The sequence below is a fragment of the Canis lupus genome, chromosome 6, assembly GCF_048164855.1.
Source record: "Canis lupus baileyi chromosome 6, mCanLup2.hap1, whole genome shotgun sequence".
NCBI classification, from domain to species: domain Eukaryota; kingdom Metazoa; phylum Chordata; class Mammalia; order Carnivora; family Canidae; genus Canis; species Canis lupus.
In genome coordinates this window covers 22,994,004-23,018,052 of record NC_132843.1, presented here as the reverse complement: position 1 = coordinate 23,018,052, position 24,049 = coordinate 22,994,004, and the positions used below count along the sequence as shown (strand labels likewise).

Here is a 24,049-nt window from a genome sequence, read left to right as displayed (position 1 = left end):
TATTTGCTCTGTAAAAATTTCCAGAGATTACATAATAAGACTTGGCAAGTTCTACTTGGATGTGAATAGTCAAATGTATTTGTTCCAATTACTCTCAACATTAAACTTCTATTTCAGTTTTCTCTAATATGATATGCTCAAATTGAATACTAAAACCAACTACTTAAGAAAAATGAAACTTTTAACTGATAATAGTAGGAAAAGAAATAAGCAGATGATACTGATCATTGTTCCTCTTCATTGGTACACCTCAATCCAGTCTTATTTGGACTCTCCAGAAAGCAGAACCCAAGACAAGTACCTCAATGAAAGGAATTATTTAGGAAGTGGATTCCAGGAAGCCAGAGTAAAAATGGAAAAGTAAGACAGGAAAGAATGAAAAGCCAATCAAGTCTGCATTATTGACCTAGTCCCCTCTGGTGTTCAGTCATACAATAAACCACGTAGAATGTACTTCGGAATTATCTCCTCCAAAAGTGGTACCTGGAACATTTATCCATCAACTCCATTGATACCCATGCCTCATTGGTGGAAGGCTGCCTTAAGGGAACCTCAGCTCTTCCTGCACTTCTGGCTTGGCTGTGTCTGCTAGGGGGAGAGCACTCTGGCTTTGGAGAGACTTTGAATGTGGAGAGCTGAATCTTTGTGTGCTTGAGATGTGAGTCTATCAGCATAAATGGGGGAGTGTCCACCAAGCTGCAGCTGAAGTTGGGTAGGCTAAAGGTCTGTGGTGTATAATTCTTATGAAAAGTGCAGCTATGCATCAATTTGCAAAGTTAGGCATACCTATGTAGTCAGGCATCAATTTTGATGTGTTTGGCAACAGATACTCTGTAAAAGATTTCTCCTGGACACCTCTTTTGCCCCCCTCACCGCCATCTTAACTTCTTTCTAGAAGGAAGTCAAAGGAGTAGTTTGAATTCTAAGATGGAAAGATTATGCCAACTGCAGTAGCTCAAGTCAAAGACCCAAGCTCAGACCTTTTAGAGCGTTCTGTATCTGCTGCTTGATTAGAAGACTAATCCTCACTTCTCTCTCATTCAAGTCCATTATTAAAGTCCTATTATTATTATTTTTTAAATCTCAGTGATTTCATCTTGCTTTGGAAGGCAAAATTTAAGTAACACTGGGAATTAAATTTTTTGAGTTTTTTTAAAGCAATACAAAATGAATTTTAATAAACTTTCTCAAAAGAATATATTCTAAAAAAATGTAGTACATTCCATTTTTTCATATTCAGAGTGGATTTTTTTCCCTCAAAGAATGTTGATCACATTAAGAAAAATGTTTCCAAATATTTTCAGAAATTATAGCCTATAATATCCTAGAATATTTCCCACTCTGGGTGACTAATAAACATGTTTTATTTTTATTATTATTTTTTAAAGATTTTATTTATTTATTCATGAGAGACACAGAGAGAGGAGAGAGAGGCAGAGACACAGGCGGAGGGAGAAACAGGCCCCATGCAGGGAACCCGACTTGGGACTCGATCCTGGGTCTCCAGGATCAGGCCCTGGGCCAAAGGCGGCACTAAACCGCTGAGCCACCCGGGCTGCCCCTCCCCCCCGCAATCTGTTTTATTTTTGATGAACAACTTCTGGTTACCATCTCAGGATTCCCCAGTAGGGAGAGCAATTATATGGTGATACTTTACTTTTTTGTCTTTGGTTCAGCTTAAGTTAATTTCACATATGAAGAATAAAGAAAATCCCCACCATAAAATTTATGTACATTTATTCCCATTATCTTTAAACAGAAGATAGTTGCACTTATATTTTATAATTACATCCTAGTTCTTATATCTAGGAAATTTTTTCAGAATTTTAAAAGCAATTATCAAGTACTGATCACCTTTCATGTCAAGGGAATGACATAAGTACCTTATGTAGTTTATAACTAATTGTTGCATCCTCTTTAGGATAAGATATTATTATTATCCCCATTTTACAACTTATAAAGATACTTATAATTTTCTTCTTTTGCACAATTCCTATTAAGTTTTTATATTGGTATTTGACTTGGCTTATAAAAATAATTTATTTTGTTTCTTTTCCCACATTCTGAAATTGTAAACAAAACAAAAAATGCTAGATTCAAAAGATTTATTTTTAACCTTTCTAACAACCGTGTGGTTGTTCCTCTCATTCTTCCCATTTCCAGATGAGGAGGCTAAGTAGAAAGAAGTGAAGTCACCTGCCCCAGTTCACATAGATAGGAAGTGATAGAACCAAGATGCCAACTCAGACATTCCTGAAGAAGAACCCTTCCTCACAACCACTGTACTGCTCTTCCAGCTGGAGACTCTTGGGTCACATTCCCTTTCTCTCTCCTCTTTTCCATATGTGGGTTACTTAGCTTGATAAAACCATGACTTGCACAAGGGGGTCTTTTTTTTAAACTTGAATTAATTTCTATTTCTATGTATTTATTTCTTGTTATCTCCTTCCTCTCTTCATCTCTCCTTATTAGCTCCTCTCAGAATTTTACCATCTCTCTTTCTTTGAGCCATTCATAATAGTCTCTACCATGTTGGTCAATAAAATGTGCGTTTTCCATGGTATACTTTCTTTTCTATATTTTATGCAAACCCTGAGAAAACTTGAATTCATCACATAGCTCCTTTGGTAGCCACACTGGTCTTTAAAGATATCTTAATCCTTTTCCGTGCTCAAGATTTGTGTTTGTGTACCTAAGTTCTATCTTTAAGTACTTTCTAACCTTGATGAGGCATCTTTTATTTTAAAATCAAACACTGTATAATCAAGGCATTTTGAAATCCATCATTCTTTCAGTAGGCTACTTACATAATGATGGCTGGGAATGAACTTTTTTTATTCCTTTATACCAAAAAGAGTTAAAGAATCAGAAGTTAAACCAAAGATTGCTTATATGTACTTCTTTTATCTGAACAAAGCTTCCAAACATTGCCTTGCTAGTTGATGTCTCCTATTATTGCATTAAATTGGCTGTTAACAAAAAATGTCACTGTTTTCTTTCAATTGTTTATGTGGCAGCCTGAGAGATTATTATATCCTATAGTATAAAACACTCACTATGGGCTTACAATATTAAATCTTGTTCTTGTAACAGTTGTGCAGAAGACAAAACTGAATTTCAGAGAGATTAAGACACTTACCCAAAGTGATGCAGCTAGGATGCAGTAGGACAGGATCTGAACCTAGATCTCTTTTATTCCAAGTACCACGCTCTTAAGCACCATATTAAATTGCTTTGCATAGTTATGTGATGGAAAGTTAGCCTCTGTATTATCTATAAATCATAAATACTTCTCTCTGTCTCCCTAATAGCTATTCAATTATAACAATGAAAATGAAAACACTTGGTAAACTATAGGATATTATTATTATATTTTTAGAAGTCTTACATGTGTGTGGGGCTAGTGTTACACCTTTCTATATTGGATAGCTTTTCTGGAACTGTAGAGCATGAGCTGATACAGTCTTTAGTAGCTCAATCCTGAGTGATCTTTCCATCCCTACATTTCATTTCCATTTGAGCAGCAGCAGTAGTGCACATTGGTTTGAGTGAAGAAGATATTGTTGTTGATCATTCTCAATGTAGAAGGTCCACCACAAAGCAGCACTTCATCTTCTAGGGAGTTCATAGCATCTCAGTGCAGATATAGGATATTTTTGCACTTTTAAAAAAAAATAATTAAAACATAAAGCTTACCCTATGGTGGAAGAGAATTCTTGTTTTTTCATTAATCATTCATTTCACATCCCACCAGATTTTCAGTCTTGTGGAGTTTTAAGCCTCTAAAACAATATCCAGTATAAGCCTTGAAAAATTACATAAAGAAATTCTAAGGCTTTTTAGCAAGTGGTCCTGGATGGAATAACTGCACCTCCTCCAGAGCAGCAGCTGTTTTGTGAATTTCCATCCATGGCTCATTGCCAGTGGATACTCTCATTCTCTACATGTTCATACCAACACATGTAATTTGTGAGGTAGTGTTCATTAGCAATAGATAAACAGATATTAATTCATTTACCCCCTTGACCCTCCATTTTCAGGAATATTTATATAAACTAAAAAAGAATTTCACAGACATTTTGTGGATTCTATGATTCACTCCTTCCTTAATGGACTCATGATACTATATCTCAGCTTGATAATAGCTAGGTATGGGGAAAGGTTTAAAGTAAAATTTTTACTCATCTGTTTTCATTTCGTTCAATGGTCAGCCAATGATGATTTTGATAAGCAGGAAGAGAATCAAGGAAAAAAATGCTTCCAATTTGCAGTACAGTGTGAAATAATGTCTTTATGGGTTTTGCTTGATTTGTTGTCTGAAAATCAATTACAATCAAAGGATTCACTTAAATATTTTTGGAGGCTGATGAATCATTTAAGTAGAATTGTGTAGCAGAGGGATTATAGTACAGTGGTTGAGGAAATGGACATAGTCAATAGGAAGTAGTAAGTCAAACAAAGTTGGATTCATTTGGAGTTAGATGCCCCTCAGGCTGGTCCTTCAGTGCTATAAGACAGGGCCGTAAAAACACTGTTATCTTTTTGCATTATCTCCAGATTCAGAATAATTTTCCTCAGTAAGAATGAACTATAGAAATATTTTAGGAATTGTTTTCTGCAACTCCATAAAACCACCTGCAGAAACTTTCAGATCACTCTTGCTAAAGGCTTAGTGAAGAATCATCTCTCTGTTGAAGTCAGTACTGATTGAAAAGGAAGAGAGAACTCATGAAGCACTGTTCTTATTTAAAGAAGGTCCCCCCCCCATAAAAAAGAAGGTCCCTTGCTATTTGAAATGCCAAATGTATTTTACACCGATACTGTTATACATGTGCTTCTTTAAAAAGCCACTGAATTATGAAGAAAACCATCAGGTGATTCTGGAAATTGGAGTAGGCAACGAAGCTCCATTTACCAGAGATGTCGCACTCAGAATGACAACCATGAATAGAGCCTTGGTGACAGTTCACGTGAGAGATCAGGATGAAGGACCTGAATGCAGCCCTGCAGCCCAATACATACGGATTACAGAAAATGCAGCAGTGGGGTCAAAGATCAATGGCTATAAGGCGTATGACCCTGAAACTAAAAGTAGCAACCACTTAAGGTACGGAGAAGTCTGTAACCACATACAGATAATGTATTTGTGATAGTTGAGATAGTAATTTATTTTTATACATTTTGTATCGCTAAAGACTTTTCATTTTATATTAATAGGTACAAAAAATTGAATGATCCTAAAGGATGGATCACCATTGATGAGATTTCAGGGTCGATCATAACTTCCAAAATCCTGGACCGGGAGGCCATGGCTCCAAGAAATGAGTTATATAATATTACAGTCCTAGCAATAGACCAAGGTAAAAAGAAAAAAACAACTTTTTTTTTAAGTTTTAATATGATATTTTAGAAAGGAATTGGAAAATAAACTGCATTTATTATTGTGCAGAATTTTTTATGATAAGTATTTGGAATTGTTAGGAATTATTTTGGAGACTACCTATTTCTCTTGATTGTCTAACAAGGTGAACTTTCACAGCAACAAGAAGCCATGTCATATTTATCTTTATATCCGCAGTATGGGGGAACGTCAAATGCCTATAGATGCCTATGTTAGAGGGCAAAGATGAAACTTAAGTTTGGGATCAGATGAAATGTTCTCACCAGGCTCTTCTACATCTCTTTATTACACTTAAAATAGAATCTTTAAATAACTCAGCTGATTATTAGGGCAAAGTGGTCCTTTCCTTGAATTCTGTTCCTTAAAACAACCCAGGGGTTCTACTCAGGCTTCATATTATTATTAGAATAATTAATGATTAGAATAATAATAATTAATTTGGGGCACTTAAAAAACCATTTTGTAGATGTGACTTAGACACACTGAATCAGAATCCTAGATTGGGGACTTGAGCATCATATATTTTGAAAATCTCCCTAAGTGTATCCATCATACCCCTAAATACTCCCTAAATATGTATCGGGATTGGAATAACTCTTTGTAGCCTCTTTACTGCTCATTAACATCTGCACCAGAAGGAACTCCCCCAAAATACAGAGCTTGAAATTCACACATTGATTTTTATTATTTGATAATAATCCTGGCGTAAGGTTTATTGGGTTTATTGGCAGTTGTAGCTGATATTGTCCATGACGTACTCATTTTAGATGATCTGCAGGTTTCACTTATCCTTCTACATTCTTACATCCTATTTTCTGTAGTAATCAGCTTATTTAAGAAAACATATATCTTATGTAGAATGTAGTTAATTTTATTGGAAAACTGTAAGAGAATGCAAAAAACTATGCTAAGCTTTTTTTCCTTCTTTCATAGATGGTAAATCATGTACTGGAACACTTGCTGTTAGCATTGAAGATATGAATGATAATCCACCAGAAGTACTTCAAAGTTATGTAACAGTTTGCAAACCCAAGATGAAGTATACAGACATTTCAGCTGTTGATCCTGATGAACCTATCCATGGTGCTCCATTTTATTTCAGCTTGGCAAACACTTCTCCAGAAACGAACAAAATATGGACCCTCACCAAAGTTAATGGTATTTATTTATTTTTAAAGATTTCTTTCTTTCTTTCTTTCTTTCTTTCTTTCTTTCTTTCTTTCTTTCTTTCTTTCTTTCAGAGAGAGCTGAGAGGGAGAGAGCACACATGTGTGTAGGTGAGGGGAGGGTCAGAGGGAGAGAATCTTTAAGCAGATTCCCCACTGAGCACAGAGCCCTCACATAGAGCTGGATCTCACGACCCGTGAGATCATGACGTGAGCTGAAACCAAGAGTCGGATACTTAACTGAGCCACCCAGGCACACTGAAGTATTTAATAAAAAGTAATGCTTTATATGCTCTAAAATAACTGAGAGTAGATTTTGTTGTTTAGTGTAATAGTCTCATTAATATATTTTAGAAGACTAACTCAGTCTTTTACAAATACTGTATGTGGTCTGTTATTTATTGCATATAAAATGAAAAAAAATAATTTTTATTAAGGCAAACTTCCATTTACAACAAAGACAAAGCTTTGTTAAAATATTGGGCAGCTTATCATTAAGATAAATTGTTTTTGGTGTATTATTATTATTTTTTTTAAGAGAAAGAGGATGGGGTAGGGGTAGAGGGAAGGAGAGAATCTTAAGCAGACTCCATGCCCAGTGTGTAGCCCAGCATGGAGCCCAATGTGGGCCTCTCATGACCCTGAGATCATGACCTGAGCTAAAATCCAGAGTCCAATGTAATTCACTAAGCCACCCAGGTTCCCCTGATGTATTTTTAAAGTGACTCCAGTGAGGTGAGGGGAGAACAGAGATGGACAGTTTAAATTCTAGTATAAATTTTAGTTTAAATTTTAGTATAAGAAAACTGGAAATGAGGAATCTGGTTGTATGAGACAAGGACTCAATAGTATTCTGGAAGGAAACATATTGGAGTATGGACAGGGATATAGCATTGGAGCAATCAGGACAGCCTCCTATGATAGTGGTTCCTGGGGAAATAGAATATTCTATATTTTAGCCACCATTCACTGCTGTTTTGTTACTGTATTATGCTCTTTCATGTAAGTGGAATTTTGTGTATGCTGACCCTTCTGCTCTGAATACTTTTCCCATTTCATAGTTCGATACTAATTCATGATACTTGGGGAGCACCTGCCATCTATCATGCATTGTTCTAACCCTGGGTATGTATGTAGAGATTAACAAGACAGACATGACTGCAGCTCTGTTGCTCACGTCAATGAAGCCTTTTTCAAAATAGAAGGAGTAGCACCATGACCTTTTCTACCTTTATTATAGCTCCTTTCATGTTGTATTATCATCTGTTTACCTTTCTCCTCCAATATATGAGTTTCTCAGTATATTTGTGATTCTTCTGTGTATTTCCAGCACATAGCCTAGAGCTTAGTTGATACTAACTGCTTAATAAGTGTTTGTTTAATCAGTAATCGATTAGTATATTTGCACAAAGAAGGAAAATTCTAGAAGAATAAGTAAACTGGTGCTGTTAGAGTTCAGGTTTTAGCAGAACTGCTGAGAGACTGGGTGGGACAATGGGTGGAGTTTGGGGATGCAGGGCCTATCTATGACTGAAGAGACTGACTTATATTCAGTAGGTGACAGCAGGTGTGCACTGGGAGTGTGCCAGTAAGGGATGCTGTGCCCAGATTTGTGTCTTAACAAGGTGACACTGGTGACAGGATTGAGGAGGGCAAGAGTTGAGTGGCAGGGTCATCAGAGGCTGCTGCACTTGTATGAACAAACAAGATGTGACCAGAGCTGAGCATGTCTTGAGGGAAGAGAGGAATTTGAAGGATTTTACCTTAACCACAATATGATCTGGGAGGGTTCCATCTAAACCTTAGTAGTAATCCACATTCCTCCAGGGAGCTTTGCATTTGAAGTGCAGCCAAAAGTCTTTGAAGTTCTCATCAGTTGTAACAGTACATTTAAGAAAGGCTTAAAAGTTACAGATGACTTCCAGGGTATGCATTGTGCTACTTTGTCATTTCACTTACTGCAAGACTCAGAAGGCTGTAATTGGCATTAAAAGTGGGCAGAGCTTTTGGTAAGTTGATAATCAAGTCATTAAAATAGGTATCAAGACTATTGGGGAAATATAGTTGATAAAAATGTTTTTTTTTATGATACAGATACATTTGTTTTTATGTAAACCTTATACCTAGCCTGGGTGACATTAATTAGCTTTCTGGTATTGAGATCACTTCTGTAGGGAAGGCATAATAACAAAGGGTCTATTGTATTTTGAAAATTTACTTTATATGTAAAGATAATGGGGGGATCCCTGGATGGCTCAGCAGTTTAGCACCTGCCTTCGGCCCAGGGTGTGATCCTGGAGTCCCGGGATCGAGTCCCACGTCGGGCTCCCTGCATGGAGCTTGCTTCTCCCTCTGCCTGTGTCTCTGCCTCTCTCTGTGTGTATCTCTCATGAATAAATAAATAAAATTGTTAAAAAAAAAATAATGGACAGATACCAGAAAGTAAATAGATAAGAGAAGGTCAACTGAAGACATACTTTGTGCCTAACAATTGGCATTAATTCTTTATGAATACCAAAAACTGGTACTGTAGAAAAATGTTTGAAGTGCATGTCAGGGGCCAATCTAGCATCATTGGTTTGCAGATAAGGGAAAAGTAAAGGAATATTAAATATTACTGAAATGCTACTGGGTCACTCCAATGTCGAATTATGTCTTTAATCCTTTCGTGCAAAAAGTTACAATGGACAACACATACATGGTAGTGTTCTTGCTGAAAAGGTTGTAGGCAGTTGTCCATTTTTATTCATTTTCATGTGGCAGGTGGTTCCTTGAGAATAATATGTTTAGAAGCAAGTGTGGCAAAACAAATGGTAAGAGAGAAATACATGTCCATTAAAGATATAATTCTTTCATTTTCTTTCAGATACAGCTGCCCGTCTTTCATATTGGAAAAATGCTGAATCTCAGGAATATAGTGTTCCTATTACTGTAAAGGATAGAGAAGGTCAATCTACAACAAAAATCCTGACAGTTAATCTGTGTGATTGCACTCATCCAAGTCAATGTCGGGCAGCTCGAAGGAGTGCAGGAGTAATACTCGGAAAATGGGCGATCCTAGCAATACTGCTGGGTATAGCATTACTATTTTGTAAGTCCTTTTACTTACTGAAAGTTAAAATGGATCATAAATATGTGAGTGCAGGAAAAGTTCTTTAAAAAGTAATCTTGTCCAACTATCCATCAGGAGTGTCCTCTTTATAAATTGCTTTTGTGTTACCTGAGTTCTGATGGAATATTTTTGGGGAGAGGGAGAAGCTAGATCCTTTTTAAGATATGATTTCATACTTGGACAGAGCTGGTTAAAATTCCTTAGACCATACCAAATCTGTCAATATATAGTTTTCATTTCTTGGTCCTGGTACTACCCCTATTAGGGCTAAATAAAACAATCAAAACTTTTGCAATATAAAAGTCCACTATGAGCCACTGTGACCTCTTCTCGCCATTCAGCCCAGGGCTTCTGGGAATCACCCAGATCACAGCAATATCCCATCTTGCGTGTATCTTGTCTGTTTTGAATTCTTTTAACCCTCTCCTTGCCAGTTGTGTAGTTCCCAATGGCACCATATTTTCCCCTCTATTTCCATCTACTCCTACAGTCTAGATGAGCCATGGTTTCTTTGTTCTGTGATAGCCCTAGGGTTAAGAGCAAGACTCTGGAACCAAATTATCTGGATTTGTAACCCTGCTCTACCATTTGCAACCCATGCACCCTGGGGCGAGTTACTTAATTAATGGTGCTTCAGTTTCCTCAACTATAAGAGGGAATAATTGGAGTAGCCTACGTTAGGGGGCAGCACTGAGCATTAATTGCTTTAACGCATGTAAAGAGCTTAGAATAGTACAGTGTTCAATATTTTTCTGCAAGTCAACAAAATAAATATGCCACTATATGCCAGAAACTGGCTAGGTGTTGGGAGTCATCAGAGAACAAAACAGACAAAACCAAACACAAACAGTGTGCCTTGTGACAGTGAACTAATAAATAAATGAAATGCCGTGGAGGGAAAAATAGAGCAAAAGAATTAGGAGCTGTAGTGCTGTGGAGCACGTGTGAGTGAGTATGAGGGATCAGTGCAAGTGACAGCAGCTGTCTGCGGATGGTTTGGTCAGGGCTAACTGACAAGGCTGTCTGACGATTTGGGGGAAAGGTGAAAGAGCCAAGTACAGTACTTGGGGGAAAGGTTTTCATTCAGAGGGGAAAATCAGCTCGAAGGCTCTTAGGTGAAAGGGAGGCTGGAGAAGTCAAGGCATGGCAGGGATGCCAGTGTGGCTGGACTGGAGTGGATCAGGAGAGTGGGGTTGGACATGGAACCAGAAAGGTAACAAGGGACCACATAGAGGAGGCGGGGATTGGCACCCTTTTTCTGTCAAGCGCTAGTTAGTATATATTTTATATTTTGCAGACCCTGTGATTTCACTTGTAACCAATGAAATCTACCCTTCTAGTAGGAAAGTAGCCATAGAAAACATTTCAGTGATGGGCATGGCTGGGCTCCGGTAGAATGTTATGGAGGCTAAAATTTGAATGACGTATTATTTCCACATGCACTGAACTTCTATTCTTTTGATTTTAAAAACCATAACTCATGAATGATACAAAAACATGTGGTGGGCTGGATTTGGGGCTGTAGTTTGGCCACCCTTGATAGAGGGGCTTGTAGGACATTGTGAGAACTGTCGTTATTATTACTGCTAATTTAATTATCACATATTTAAAACTCCCACAGGTATGCTGAATTTTCTTTTTAGAAAGAAAATTTTGAATAGACAAAATACAGAGTAGTTTTAATGAAGATACTTGGAGATAAATCTGTTCTGGGGAGAAAAGTCTGTCATGTTTTCATATAGGCAAATCAGTGTTTTGGGAATCAGTAAATCTCTTTAAAGTCTCTGTCTTAAATAAATGTCATTGAATTTTTTGAAAATGTATGACTTAACTTACAATTGTAAATATTTTAAAATTACGGATTGAATTCAAACTCTTAAAAAGAGCTATAATAAAAATATACATATAATTCAGATTTGAAAGTCTAAGCTAAATCACAGCCTATTAATTTAGAAAGGCCAAGGTAATTCACAGGACCATGTTTACTGGCTTGGTTTTCCTCCTGTGTAGCTGAGGTAATAAAAAATAAGAGATGATTATTTTGTTAAACTTTTTTTTCAATGCAGCTGTATTGCTAACTTTGGTATGTGGAGTTGTTGGTGCCAAAAAAAGAAAAGGTTTTCCTGAAGATTTAGCACAGCAAAACTTAATTATATCAAACACAGAAGCTCCTGGAGATGATAAGGTGGTAAGTAATTTTTTAAAATGAGTATTTATCTCTGAGTATCTCCCTTAATTTCTTTTACTGATTCTCATGAAGTTATTTTGTAATTTAGGAGTTAATATTTATATTTTTAGTTTGGTCAGATTTTGTAGGCATAAGTATTTTATCTGTCAATATTCAAATATTTATGTAGGTGGCATTTATTGAACTTCTTAAATCAGATGCGTTGTTTTCATTCTTATTCTTCCACTCTCTAGTGTTATGATTTAAAACTTGCTCTTTGATGTTGTGAAATTATTATAATACCAATCTTCTAGCTGTTCTCCACAATGTACATTTCCAGATATTATTTGTTTTTCTGACTCTTGACCACTGATAATAGGGAAAAAAAAACTTACTAAAAGTTTTCAAGATCAACTAAGAAAATACCAAAGAGATACATATTTTTAATAAAAGTATGTGGGGGGAGGATAGATTACTTGGAAGATTATTGCCACTTTCTTTCCGTATAGATTTCTTGAGACCGCTGAGGTGTTTTGTACTAGGCTTCTTGTCTGGGGAGATGTATATTTAAAAAGTTCTTACAAGGCATGTTCTTCCCTCAAAAAGATTTCAAAGTATTGATGAGAAATGGAATCTATTTTTATGGGAAAAATAAGTAGGAACATGCCAGTAAACTATCAGCACCAATATGATAGAAAACTGTTGTCTTTCAAAGGTGCTTGTGATACTTAGGTGCATTCGTGTTGTCTGGATCAACTGGAAAGGCTTGGTGAAAGCCTTGGTAACTTAAAGAATAGGAAGGGTTTGAAAGTAGAAAGATGGTGGGCTTGGTGAAAGCCTTGGTAACTTAAAGAATAGGAAGGGTTTGAAAGTAGAAAGATGGTGGGAATAGCTATAGAGGTGGAAAACAGCCTTATGAATAAAAAAGGAGATGACAAAGTTTAGGGATTCTTCAACAAATAGTAAAGAAATCGATTTGAAATGGAAGAAATGCTGTTTTGCAGTAGAAGCTTGAAACTCATTAGGCATTTGGAAGAGAGGAGTAGGAGATGGGGCTGTTGTTAAGGACTTGGGATTTATTCTCTTGGTAAGGAAGAGCAGGTGATGGTTTTTCTGCACAGAAGTGGCATAATGGGAGCAGTGTGATGCTGAGTCAGTAGGATGATCAGTGAGAATAGGAAGATATTAGGGATAGGGAAGAGAAAGGATTAGAATCTTTCAGTAGTTGAAGCAGGAGGTAACTCTACGAGAATGGATAATGGTCACTGGAAAATTAAAATAAGGATAATAAATATTTTAAATGTGTAAATGATAAGGTTGTTAGCTTTTGAGTAACAAAATAAAAAATGAAGTCAAAGCAACAGAGGCCATAACCAAGGACAAGGACTTTACATTAAGCCTTTCAAGCCTTTTCTGTATCTCTGTGTTAGGATACCTTTCTTAACGACTTTGCCTCTTTCACCTCCTTCCACCATCACGTAAAATCATAGCCCACTATGCTTGACATGCCTCCATGTGGAACCTTGTAATTATTTCTCCATTCAGAAAATACATTGAGTCCCTTGATAGTCTTTAACTCCTAGTAAATTCTTATCTTATACCTGAGAAGGGAATGATGGAGATATTTGTAATACTTGTTCTTTGCCAATCGATACTAGAGCTGCTGGCATTAATTGGCAATTTCACCATAACATACTCAGACCTACCTTTGCCTGTTCTCTGTTAGGAACACTTTTCAAAATTCTCAGAATTATTAATTTATACTGCAGTTTAATTTAGGTATATTTTTACAAAATGTAACAGAATTTCATAGTGAATGTGTAAGCTCATTTTAGTACAGTGAGTACAGGTGATGACTTTAGTTCTGGACTTAAGTTGAAGTCAAAGGGGTTCAGAAGAGGTTAGGCGCTGGTTGAAAAGTCAGGACTAGAGAAGTTAAATCTGGAAATCATGGGTGTGGAAAAGGAGTATATGATACCCTGTGAGAATGTACATGGTGACAGGAAGGAACAGAAAATAGAATGTGAAACATGGCATTGTGGGCTAGGCCTTGGTTTTAGTTTAGTTTGAATTCTCCTGGTATTAGCTTGCATGATCTCTGAGCATGTATGTATAATGACAAAAACTATACCATCAAGGAGATTTGATAATCAGGATTATTTTTTTTTTCTTGTGTAATAGAATTTCACTGTAGGAGCAATCCAAGCCAAAAATATGGGGTAGCAGTGCCACCAAATGGCTACTTTCAGTTCTCTTCTCTGGTATAATTTTCTAAGGCAGTGAGACACTATGTATGACATTTATAGGGACATTTCAGGTTCTGAAATATCCAAAACTCCAAATCATCTGAACTTGAAAATCTTCCAGTTTAGTTAGAGACTCTGCATATTAAATAGAAGAAAAGCAAATTGGTAAGAAGATGGCACAATGGAGCCTGATTTTAATGGAGGTCTTGTCTGAAAGTAACAGTTTATAATTAAAATTGACATGCTTGAGGTTACCGCTCTAACTAGACTTCCCACCTACAGCCCAGAGTTCCATATAAGGTTCCGGCCTTCGTCAATGCTTAGCCAAGTCTTTTTATCTTCAAACATTCCCTTGACTCTGTTCTCCTCTAGTTCCCTCCTTATCTCTTTTTCTTTGAAACAGCTTTTTGAGAGATTATACTTGATTTGTCCATGGCATTACTTCCTGTTCATTCAGCACTTCTTGGAAATTCTTTTGACAGAGGTCACCAATGGCCACCTTTTTACTTGAATCTAATAGGTGGATTACTTTATTTGAACCAGTTCTTAAACTACTTTGATGTTTTCTCCTTACACTAATCCTCTCGGCATGACTTCAGAGTTGTGCCTCTTGGGTTCCTCTGTTCTCTCAATAGCTATTTCAGATCAGTTCTGTCCTCTAATTCCCTTATCCACCCTTAAAACATGTTTTTTTTTGTTTTGTTTTCCTTGTGGTTCTATTCTTTTTAAAAAAATTTTTATTAGAGTTCAATTTGCCAACATACCGCGTAACACCCAGTGCTCATCCTGCCAAGTGCCTCCCTCAGTGCCCATCACCCAGTCACCCCAACCCCCTGCCGACCTCCCCTTCTACTATCCCTTGTTCATTTCCCAGAGTTAGGAGTCTCTCATGTTTTGTCACCCTTTCTGATATTTTCACTCATTTTCTCTCATTTCCCTTTATTCCCTTTCACTAATTTTTATATTCCCCAAATGAATGAGACCATATAATGTTTGTCCTTTTCTGATTGACTTACTTCACTCACCATAATACCCTCCAGGTCCATCCACGTCGAAGCAAATGGTGGGTATTTGTCGTTTCTAATGGCTGAGTAATATTCCATTGTATACATAGACCACAGCTTCTTTATCCATTCAACTTTTGATGGACACCGAGGCTCCTTCCACAGTTTGGCTATTGTGGACATTGCTGCTAGAAACATTGGGGTGCAGGTGTCCTGGTGTTTCGCTGCATCTGTAGCTTTGGGGTAAATCCCCAGCAGTGCAATTGCTGGGTCGTAGGGCAGATCTATTTTTAACTCTTTGAGGAACCTCCACACAGTTTTCCAGAGTGGCACCAGGTCACATTCCCACCAGCAGTGCATGAGGGTTCCCCTTTCTCCACATCCTCTCCAACATTTGTGATTTCCTGTCTTGTTAATTTTCCCAATTCTCACTGGTGTGAGGTGGTATCTCAGTGTGGTTTTGTTTGTGTTTCCCTGATGGCCAGTAAAGTGGAGCATTTCCTCATGTGCTTGTTGGCCATGTCTATGTCTTCCTCTGTGAAATTTCTGTTCATGTCTTTTGCCCATTTCATGATTGTGGTTCTATTCTTAGCCTTCTTTTTGTTTAGTCTACCATTTTCTCTGGGAGTTATAATTTATTCCCATGGCTTCAACTACCTCTTAAATGGTGATGACTTCCAGTGTTATAGCTCCAGCTCAGCTCCCCCACCTGAACTCCAGGCTCACATATTAATCAATTCATATCCATGTAGTTATTTTGGGCATCCATAGGTTTCTCAAATTTCTTAAAGTAATTATGTATAAAACTGAATTGTTCACCCTCCTCTCACCCATGAGTGCATCCTTCATCACTAGATGGTATAGTGATTTATACCATCTATCTAGTTGCACAAGCAAGCAGAGCACTCAGGAATAACTCCTGACTCTTCCCTTTGATGTTTCATCCATCTGACCACCAGTAAACTTTGTATGGGATCCAACTACTTTGAATCATCATTGCTTCTACTTTGGCTTAGGTCCTTATCATGTTTCACCTAGTGAAACCTCTCTGGTATCCATGATATTCAACTTGTCTTCTTATTTGTCTTTTAAATTATTGCCCAGAATTATTGTAAAAAATATGTCCCTTACCTGTTATTAAAATCCTTCTTTGAGTCCCCATGATCTTCATGATAGTCTAAGTTTTTTTTGCATGGCATATGGATCTTTATGTTCTCTGGCCTTTTGTGACCTCTCCACTTTCTCTCTCACTGTGAACTCTATGTGGTAGCCATTCTCAACAGGCTGAAAGTTGAAGGCCCCCAAAGTACTCCATTGCCTTTACGTGTAGGCCTTCCTGCAGGTAGTGCTTTCTTTTTCCCATTTCTCAAGTAGGAGTCCAGAAGTCCCTCAGTGTAGTATTTTCTAGTCTTCTCCACTTATTCTCTCTGGGCTTGGATTTTTTTTTTTTTAAAGATTTTATTTATTTGTTCATGAGAGACCAGAGAGAGACACAGAGAGAGAGAGAGGCAGAGACACAGGCAGAGGGAGAACCAGGCTCCATGCAGGGAGCCCAATGTGGGACTCAATCCCCGGTCTCCAGGATCACACCCTGAGCTGAAGGTAGCACTAAACTGCTGAGCCACCTGGGCTGCCCGGGGCTTGGATTTTAAGGCTCTTCTTCTATGTTCCTATAGCACTCTGTGTTTGTGTGTGTGTGTGTGTATATTTAAAGTAATTATCTGTTTTTCTGCCTCATTGGAATAAGAACTTCTTGGAGCCACTGAGGTATCATGTCCATCTTTGCATCCTACACTGGGCACATAATTAGAAAACAAAAATGTCTGTTAATGAATGGATGAATTAATAAAAGGCTAAATAAACATCCTCTCTCCCTTGTCTTCTTACAACTTTATTTGGAATCTGTTTCCTCGATACAAATGGTCTTATTTTATTTCATTTCAGTGTTCTGCCAATGGGTTTATGACCCAGACAGTCAACAACTCTGGCCAAGGCTTTTGCGGTACTATGGGATCAGGAGTGAAAAATGGAGGTCAGGAGACCATTGAAATGGTGAAAGGCGGACACCAGACACTGGAATCGTGCCGGGGGACCGGGCATCATCACACCCTGGATTCCTGCAGAGGAGGACCCACAGAGGTGGACAACTGCAGATACACCTACTCCGAGTGGCATAGTTTCACTCAGCCCCGTCTTGGTGAAGTGAGTTTTCCTGAATGTTTTGCATCTGCAATTTAAATGAACAATAGGAAATTGAAGTTAACATAGAGTTTCCACAGATGTTTTTGCATATTTTTCAATGTATCCTTTCTCTTCCACTCTCTGGTCATTCCCTGCATGGCCCCCACCAACCGTGCTTCGATGTTGTCACATTGTTTAACATAAGAGAGATCTAATCCCATCTGTCCCATTTCTTTTAATTTCTAAAATCTCATGAGAATTGGAAATTTCTAATATCCCCACTAAAGTTGCATGCTGTTTATAGATGTTGTTTACCTCCTGAACTATTTTAATATAGAGAAATGTGAAAAAAAATCTCATTCCCTCTAATCACAAAACTCCCCCAATCAACTCTGCATTTCTCTCTGAAAACAAAACGTCTGTACACAATTCTAGGGGGTATGTTAAGTAATGTGAGTTATAGGAACTATACTTAATGTAAAAAGCACTATTCAAATATAAAGTGTTTTTATTCAGAGGAAAGCAAGGATATAAAAGAAAAGAGGGATTAAATCATGGATTTTGTCCTGGCAACACATCAAAATCCCCTGGGAAGCTTTTAAATGCTCCACCTTGAAAGATTTGCATTTAATTGGTTTGGCTTTTTATTATTATTGTTATTTTTAAAGCTCCTCAGGTGATGCACATGTACCACCTGGGTAGAGAAAGCACTGGATTAAATATTCTATCTGGGACTAAATTTTCTTTTTATCAGAGTTTACTGATACTATTGTAACACCTACAGTGGACCAGAACCCTTAATCCTTTAATGGACTGCAGATAGCATCATTCTGTGCTGCAGCTGTAGCTTATCACATGTCCATAGCATTTTTTTTCCCCGTCAAATTCAAGTGTTCATCTCTTTTCTAAAAGTTTCTATTCAATATTCATGTAAGGTCAGGTTGGGAAATAGTGGAGCCTAAGAAGTGCTCTTAAGGGTGTCCTTTAATGTGCACAGCAGATAATGGGATATGAGGCTGGAATGGTTGTGAAGAAAAGCACTTGGTAACATAAGCCAAAGAAAGAAACTGTAGTTAGGGAGGGAGTGAGGAGGAAGGAGCCAAAGGAGTTCAATAGGGCAAGGAGGCAGGTAGCAGCCAGTGAGGATGGCTGTAGCTGAATGCTTGTCTGCTCCATTCCCAAGGCCTGGTTTTTGCAATGTGGGTGATGTTGATTCTTTGTAATTTCACTAAAATGCTTTGTGCATCTCTCTACTTTTGTCACGTTTGGGCTGTCTTGGAAACTTGATTCTGAACCCAATGTGGTAATTCTTGCCTACTTTATTAATTGCACGTTTATTGAATATTTACTATGTGCTGGGCAAAATTCTATTTCATCCGTATTGTGAGATAGTCACTGTGTATATTCCTGTTTTAGACATAAGGAGAGTTAGAAGTAAGACTTCAAGATGTGTAGTAACTTGCCCAAAGTCATATACATAGTGATTAAGCAGAGATATGACTCAGAGTCAGGACTGTTAAAATATCCAGAATCAAATTCTTAACTGCCTGCCATGCATACTGTCACCATTTTGTGGGTTAGCCTCCCCTCTCGGTACAAAATTTAGATTAAGCATTTAATGGTGATTTAAATGTACTTAAATATAACATTTGTATATATGTAATTTTTAAAATTTATATTGATTATTAGAAATGTAAAATATACTGACTTTATGGTACGGTTGTGATATCAACCAATCATGTGCATTTTTTGTATGTAGGACTCCATTAGAGGACACACTGGTTAGAAATTAAACATAAAAGGTAAATAAAAAAATAAATTTTATGTTCATATGTTTAAGAGTGTTTAAAACAATAATAGAATCCTTTTTTTTTTATTTTATAGAAATTGCATCTGTGTAACCAGAATGAAGACCACGTGCCATCTCAAGATTATGTCCTTACATATAACTATGAAGGAAGAGGATCTCCAGCTGGTTCTGTGGGTTGCTGCAGTGAAAAACAGGAAGAAGATGGCCTTGACTTTTTAAATAATTTGGGAGCCAAATTTACTACATTAGCAGAGACATGCACAAAGAGATAATGTTAAAGTGCTACAATTAGACGTGTATTTGCCAAATATTCTGGAGGTTTCCAAAAGCAAAGGGATATTGTAAAGTTCAATTTCAATTTCTAATATATATAAAGATACATATAGATATATTTCTAATATATCTATACATTAGAAAAGAATATATAACTTTCTAAATTTTGGATTGTACTATTTACCAAGTTGTATTTTTATAGCAATTTGTTGCTAATGTTTTCCAAGGAATTTGAAATGTTAAAATGTCTCTTGTCTTCTTTACTGCCAAGTAAATAGACAGCTAGTAGATCTCATGCTGTAGCATTTGAATTAAGGTCTATAAAGGACCTGCCATTCTTCATAGACACTTTACCAATAAATGTGTTAGGTTAATATTAGTCCAATGATAGCTAAGCTGTACTTGATTGAATATAGAATAGCTATGTGGGCTAGAAATTCTGTTCTTTTTCCAGATTTAGATTTAAGTCGAATAGGATTATATCAAACATTTTGTTAAATTATATTGCATTTTTTAGCTCTTTAAAGAATCAGTACCACCAAGCTGGTAGCTCCAGAGAGTGCTAGAATTTCATTTTCCTTCTGGCTAGCAACTAGATCATGAAGAGCAGGTCTATCTACTTGACTGCCCCAATAAGGTCTTAAAAAATATGATGTTAGACTACACTGTAATCATATTTTTAATGAAAAATACCAAAGACCTATTGAGATTGTAATCACAAGTCTTAACATCTTTTTCCCTGAGATTCAGGACTACTATTGGTAATGTGCAGTGATGAACATTATGCTGAGAAAAAAGTTGTTTTTCTTCTTTTTAATATCGTACTTTCATGATTTTATTTGCAAGTTTAGCACATCTGGCTTTTTATTTTCTTTCAATAGTAGTTATTTGCAATTAGAATATGTTCTCCTTAGACAGAGTATGCCGCACCACACATTCTGAAGAAACAGACCTTGTCATAGTTATGCGTAGCAATGAGGGCTGAGTGTGCATTTCCTTTCACTATCATTTTCACATAAATTGTTCCTTATTAAAGCAGATAAACATTTTAAAATGCTATAAACAATCAAAAGAACCCCTCGGAGCATTTTAATATCTTTCAAACTGTTGCTTAAAATTTTGTGCTGCTCAGCTTTGTTCATGTGATAGAGCCCCTGCAAAGGACTTGCAAAAAAACTCTAAAGAGAGGGTGTTTAAACTTAAAATAATTAACACCTAATCTTTTGCAGAATCTCATATCACATTGTTGTATACTCACTTCATGCGTTAGCTTAAAAAATAGAGAAGAAATATTATGTATCACCAATTGAAGAAAATTTTGGAAGAGAAACAAAACTAAATTAACTTAAAAATTTTGCAGCTGTGACGAATTGGTACATTGCCACTACATGGGCTAACTCACAAAGTGAGCCTCACAGTCAAATAAAGAATGGGGGGCAATGTTCAATATGAATATAGGCTTACCTGACTTTTTCTTTTTCTTTTTCTTTTTCTTTTTCTTTTTCTTTTTCTTTTTCTTTTTCTTTTTCTTTTTTTTTCTTTCTCTTTCTCTCTCTCTCTCTCTCTATATATATATATAGAGAGAGAGAGAGAGGAGAGACAGTGGTATCCCCTGCTTTTCAAAAGTTTGTGTTTCACAAAGACCTACATTAGCAACTGTTTTTGCTAACCTAATGATACCTGAAGAAGATTTGCACTTATATGAATAAAGGCAAAAAGTGAAAATAGCATTTAGGGCTTGTCTTGCAGTGAGCCTTAGGGAGGCAAGCGTGCACCCAGAGCAGAGAGCCGCCTTGCCAAGCGCCTTCCCCAGGAACTGTACTGTTTCTCAGCATCCACTGCCAGGGCTTTGAATGGCATCTGCAAGCGTCTGTGCTTGATCTCCATTTATTTTGTGCATCCCTTAGTAAAATGTGTCCTAAGGTATCAGAAAAGCCGAAGAACGGTTAATTTTTGGATCTGACAACACTAAAAAGATTTCCATATAAATGAATGGTGATTGTTTCTTTGCTCTCTGCCATTTTGGCTTAGAAAGTTTTCATAGAAATGCTATAAGGGTAAACACACACACACATGCACACAAATAGATAAATATATATTTATATAAAACTATTAGTGCAACGTTTAAAATAAAATGAAAACCAAAGGGGAATCTGATAAAATAAGGTAGGTGTGTCCTACAGTAGGAATCCAGGATTTTAAAAAGAGAGCCTCTTAGCCTTTGGTCTGTGCTGCAGAGCTGAGCATATCAGAAGATAGTTCACGTACATTTGCATAATTTCTTTAAAATCGTATACAGCTAATTAACCTTCTCTGGTTTCAGTGGAAAGGAAGGAGGCAAGTAGGTGGAACAGTAGCTTTGCTTTGCAGTTTGGTTCTGCATGCACAAACTGGCAAAAGCTGTTAGAGCTAGGGCTGCCTGACTTCCAGTGGCAAAGTTCCAGAGATGCAGTGCTTTTCTTGGAGCTAATACTGAAAGCTTTTTAAAAACCAATTCTGGAAAAAGGATTCTATCACCATTTTCTTTTTCTCTCTTTTCTACCAACATTTTAAAACTTCAGAGCCAAATAGCCATATTCCGCTGGTCAGATTTTAGGGGATAAAGGGAACAGGGTGAGAGCACAAATCTTACTGAAGGGACCAAGAGGGGCATGACCATCCTAAGACTCCTTGCCATTTGCTGTGTTCTAATTTGAGCCTGGAAATTGTAAAATGCCATTTCCCCACTCACTTCCCTGTTTTAAACTGGCGTAGTGAATCAGACATCTAGCCCTCCCATCAGTCCCCATTCTTTAACCTCTCTCCCAGTGTTGCCAGTAACACTTAGGTGGCAAATGCTCCAGGCTGTCAATCACCCTATAGTTTGACTTAATTTTTATGCGATTTCTTTCTTACAAGGATTTTTCAAGTTAATAGAAGAAACAAGCATTTTGAATACAGGAAAGAAAAAACTTAGTCATCATTTGAGAACACAGGGAGCTTAGGGAGAGTGCAAGCCCAAGTAGGATATTTGGACAGTCAGCAACATGAAAACCCAGGCCTTGAAGGGCAAGTAGAGAGCCAACAAAGGGACACTGATAGTAAAGACAACACTGCTACTTAAGTTTTCTTAGGCCAGACCCTCCCTTTTGCTGCTTTTCTCAGGCCAAAGGCAGCTCCCATTTGAATTTAGGGGAATATCACCAACCCTTTCTCCATACCTCACCTTATTTGGAGTGTGGAATCAAGGGAAGGGCTTACATGACTGCGTGATGCATCTGCAGGCATTTACAGGATGGGCCCGAACTGGCTGTGCAGAACAATCAAGGCATTCATGGGGAATACTTTCTTCCTTATGCAGTCCTCTGGGCACTGAGATAGAAGGTGTTCAGTTAAGTGTGTATCTAAATTGTTTACCTGATGCCACATTTCCTGTTTTCTAATTTTCCCCCTGAAATCTAGATTTTCAGACCTAGGCTTTTAAAAGGGTGCTTTTCCTTTTAAAGTCTTATGTTTAATGTAAACATTTTTAACATGTGGTATTCTTTCCTTTTATGTGTAAGGGGGAAATTATGTTATTTCAGTGTGAAAATAGCTTTCATTTTTTTCCAGTGAATATTCTTGAATTTTTAATGTAAATGTACAGATTGTTTTTTCATATTTTTATAAGGAAGCAGTTAAATGTCTAAAATGCAGTGAGGTTTGGTTTGCAGCATTTTTAATAGAACTTTAAGTATGCTATTAAGAGAAGTTACTTTGCTTTTAAAGAAACCTGGCAGGTTAAAATAAGTAAAAAGGGGATGTGTAAAGTAATAGATGCAGATGCAGGATGTAATAAAACTGTTAACTCCGTATCTTGTCTTTGCTATCTTTAATGATTAAATGATTCCAAGATGAACTGTTATAAAATTGTGCTTAAGACTGGCAGGAAAATAGATCCTTGATAATGTCTTCCTTATATTCCTGGGGAATATTTTAGAGAATGAATCATTACCAAGTTGTCAGCATTATCTGTATATTAAACTATGTGTGGGGGGATATCACTATTTGGGGCACAGCTTTCCAAATTATATCAAAAATCTGTACCTCTCTCTCTGTCTGATTTTTATTGGGTAAAGAAGTATTGGAAGGTAGTTGTAATTGTAGAGTGTTCCAGAAATAAAATGCTGTCATAGCATTCTTACTTGGAGCAGCATATTCAAGGGGAAACATTAGGAGTTAACAACAACAAAAAAAAGGGCAAGAGGTATTCAAGTCTTTGTTCTGTCACTTACAGAATATATGACCTTTTAACTGTGTTCACAACCAAATTATGGTGCTGTGTATTTCACAGTGAATCTTTTCCCTGGGTGTGTGAGTGCTTTCCCACAAAGGTAAGGCTGCTGACCCATTTAAAAATAGACGCGTATCAAAAGCTTTACACTGTAGTGTAACTTGAACAACAATCTCAATTTCAGGAACTTTTATTGTGATTATTATTTTTATGTGTAAATATTTGTTTTAAAAAATGTTTATTGACATTTTGTTTCTGATATCAAACAATTCAGAAAATTCCAAGCATCCAGGAGAATTGACTTGGTTAAATATTGGCTCATAGCGGTTGAGAAGGGAAACGGTCTAGTCTAGAGTCAGACTGTTTGCGTTTGAATCCTGGCTCGGCCACTTACTATCTGTGTGACTTTAGAAAGGCTACTTATTACCCTTCTTAGT

General features: G+C 37.0%; 1 protein-coding gene across 2 annotated transcripts in view; it reads left to right on the top strand.

The window, feature by feature from the left end:
- The window catches only part of DSC3 (desmocollin 3), a 49,670-nt gene extending 26,477 nt beyond the window's left edge, over positions 1-23,193 (top strand). Inside the window, exons 10-17 of one of the 2 annotated variants that reach the window (XM_072829118.1) lie at positions 4,848-5,107; positions 5,218-5,360; positions 6,335-6,559; positions 9,434-9,658; positions 11,746-11,867; positions 17,041-17,298; positions 19,037-19,079; positions 19,162-19,299. In XM_072829118.1, coding sequence (XP_072685219.1) covers positions 4,848-5,107; positions 5,218-5,360; positions 6,335-6,559; positions 9,434-9,658; positions 11,746-11,867; positions 17,041-17,298; positions 19,037-19,063 — 1,260 coding nt within the window. In that variant the 3' untranslated portion in view covers positions 19,064-19,079; positions 19,162-19,299. Of the gene's footprint in view, positions 1-4,847; positions 5,108-5,217; positions 5,361-6,334; positions 6,560-9,433; positions 9,659-11,745; positions 11,868-17,040; positions 17,299-19,036; positions 19,080-19,161 lie in introns of both variants that reach the window. The other variant, XM_072829119.1, reaches the window with a different exon arrangement.
- The last annotated feature ends 856 nt before the right edge of the window (positions 23,194-24,049 follow it).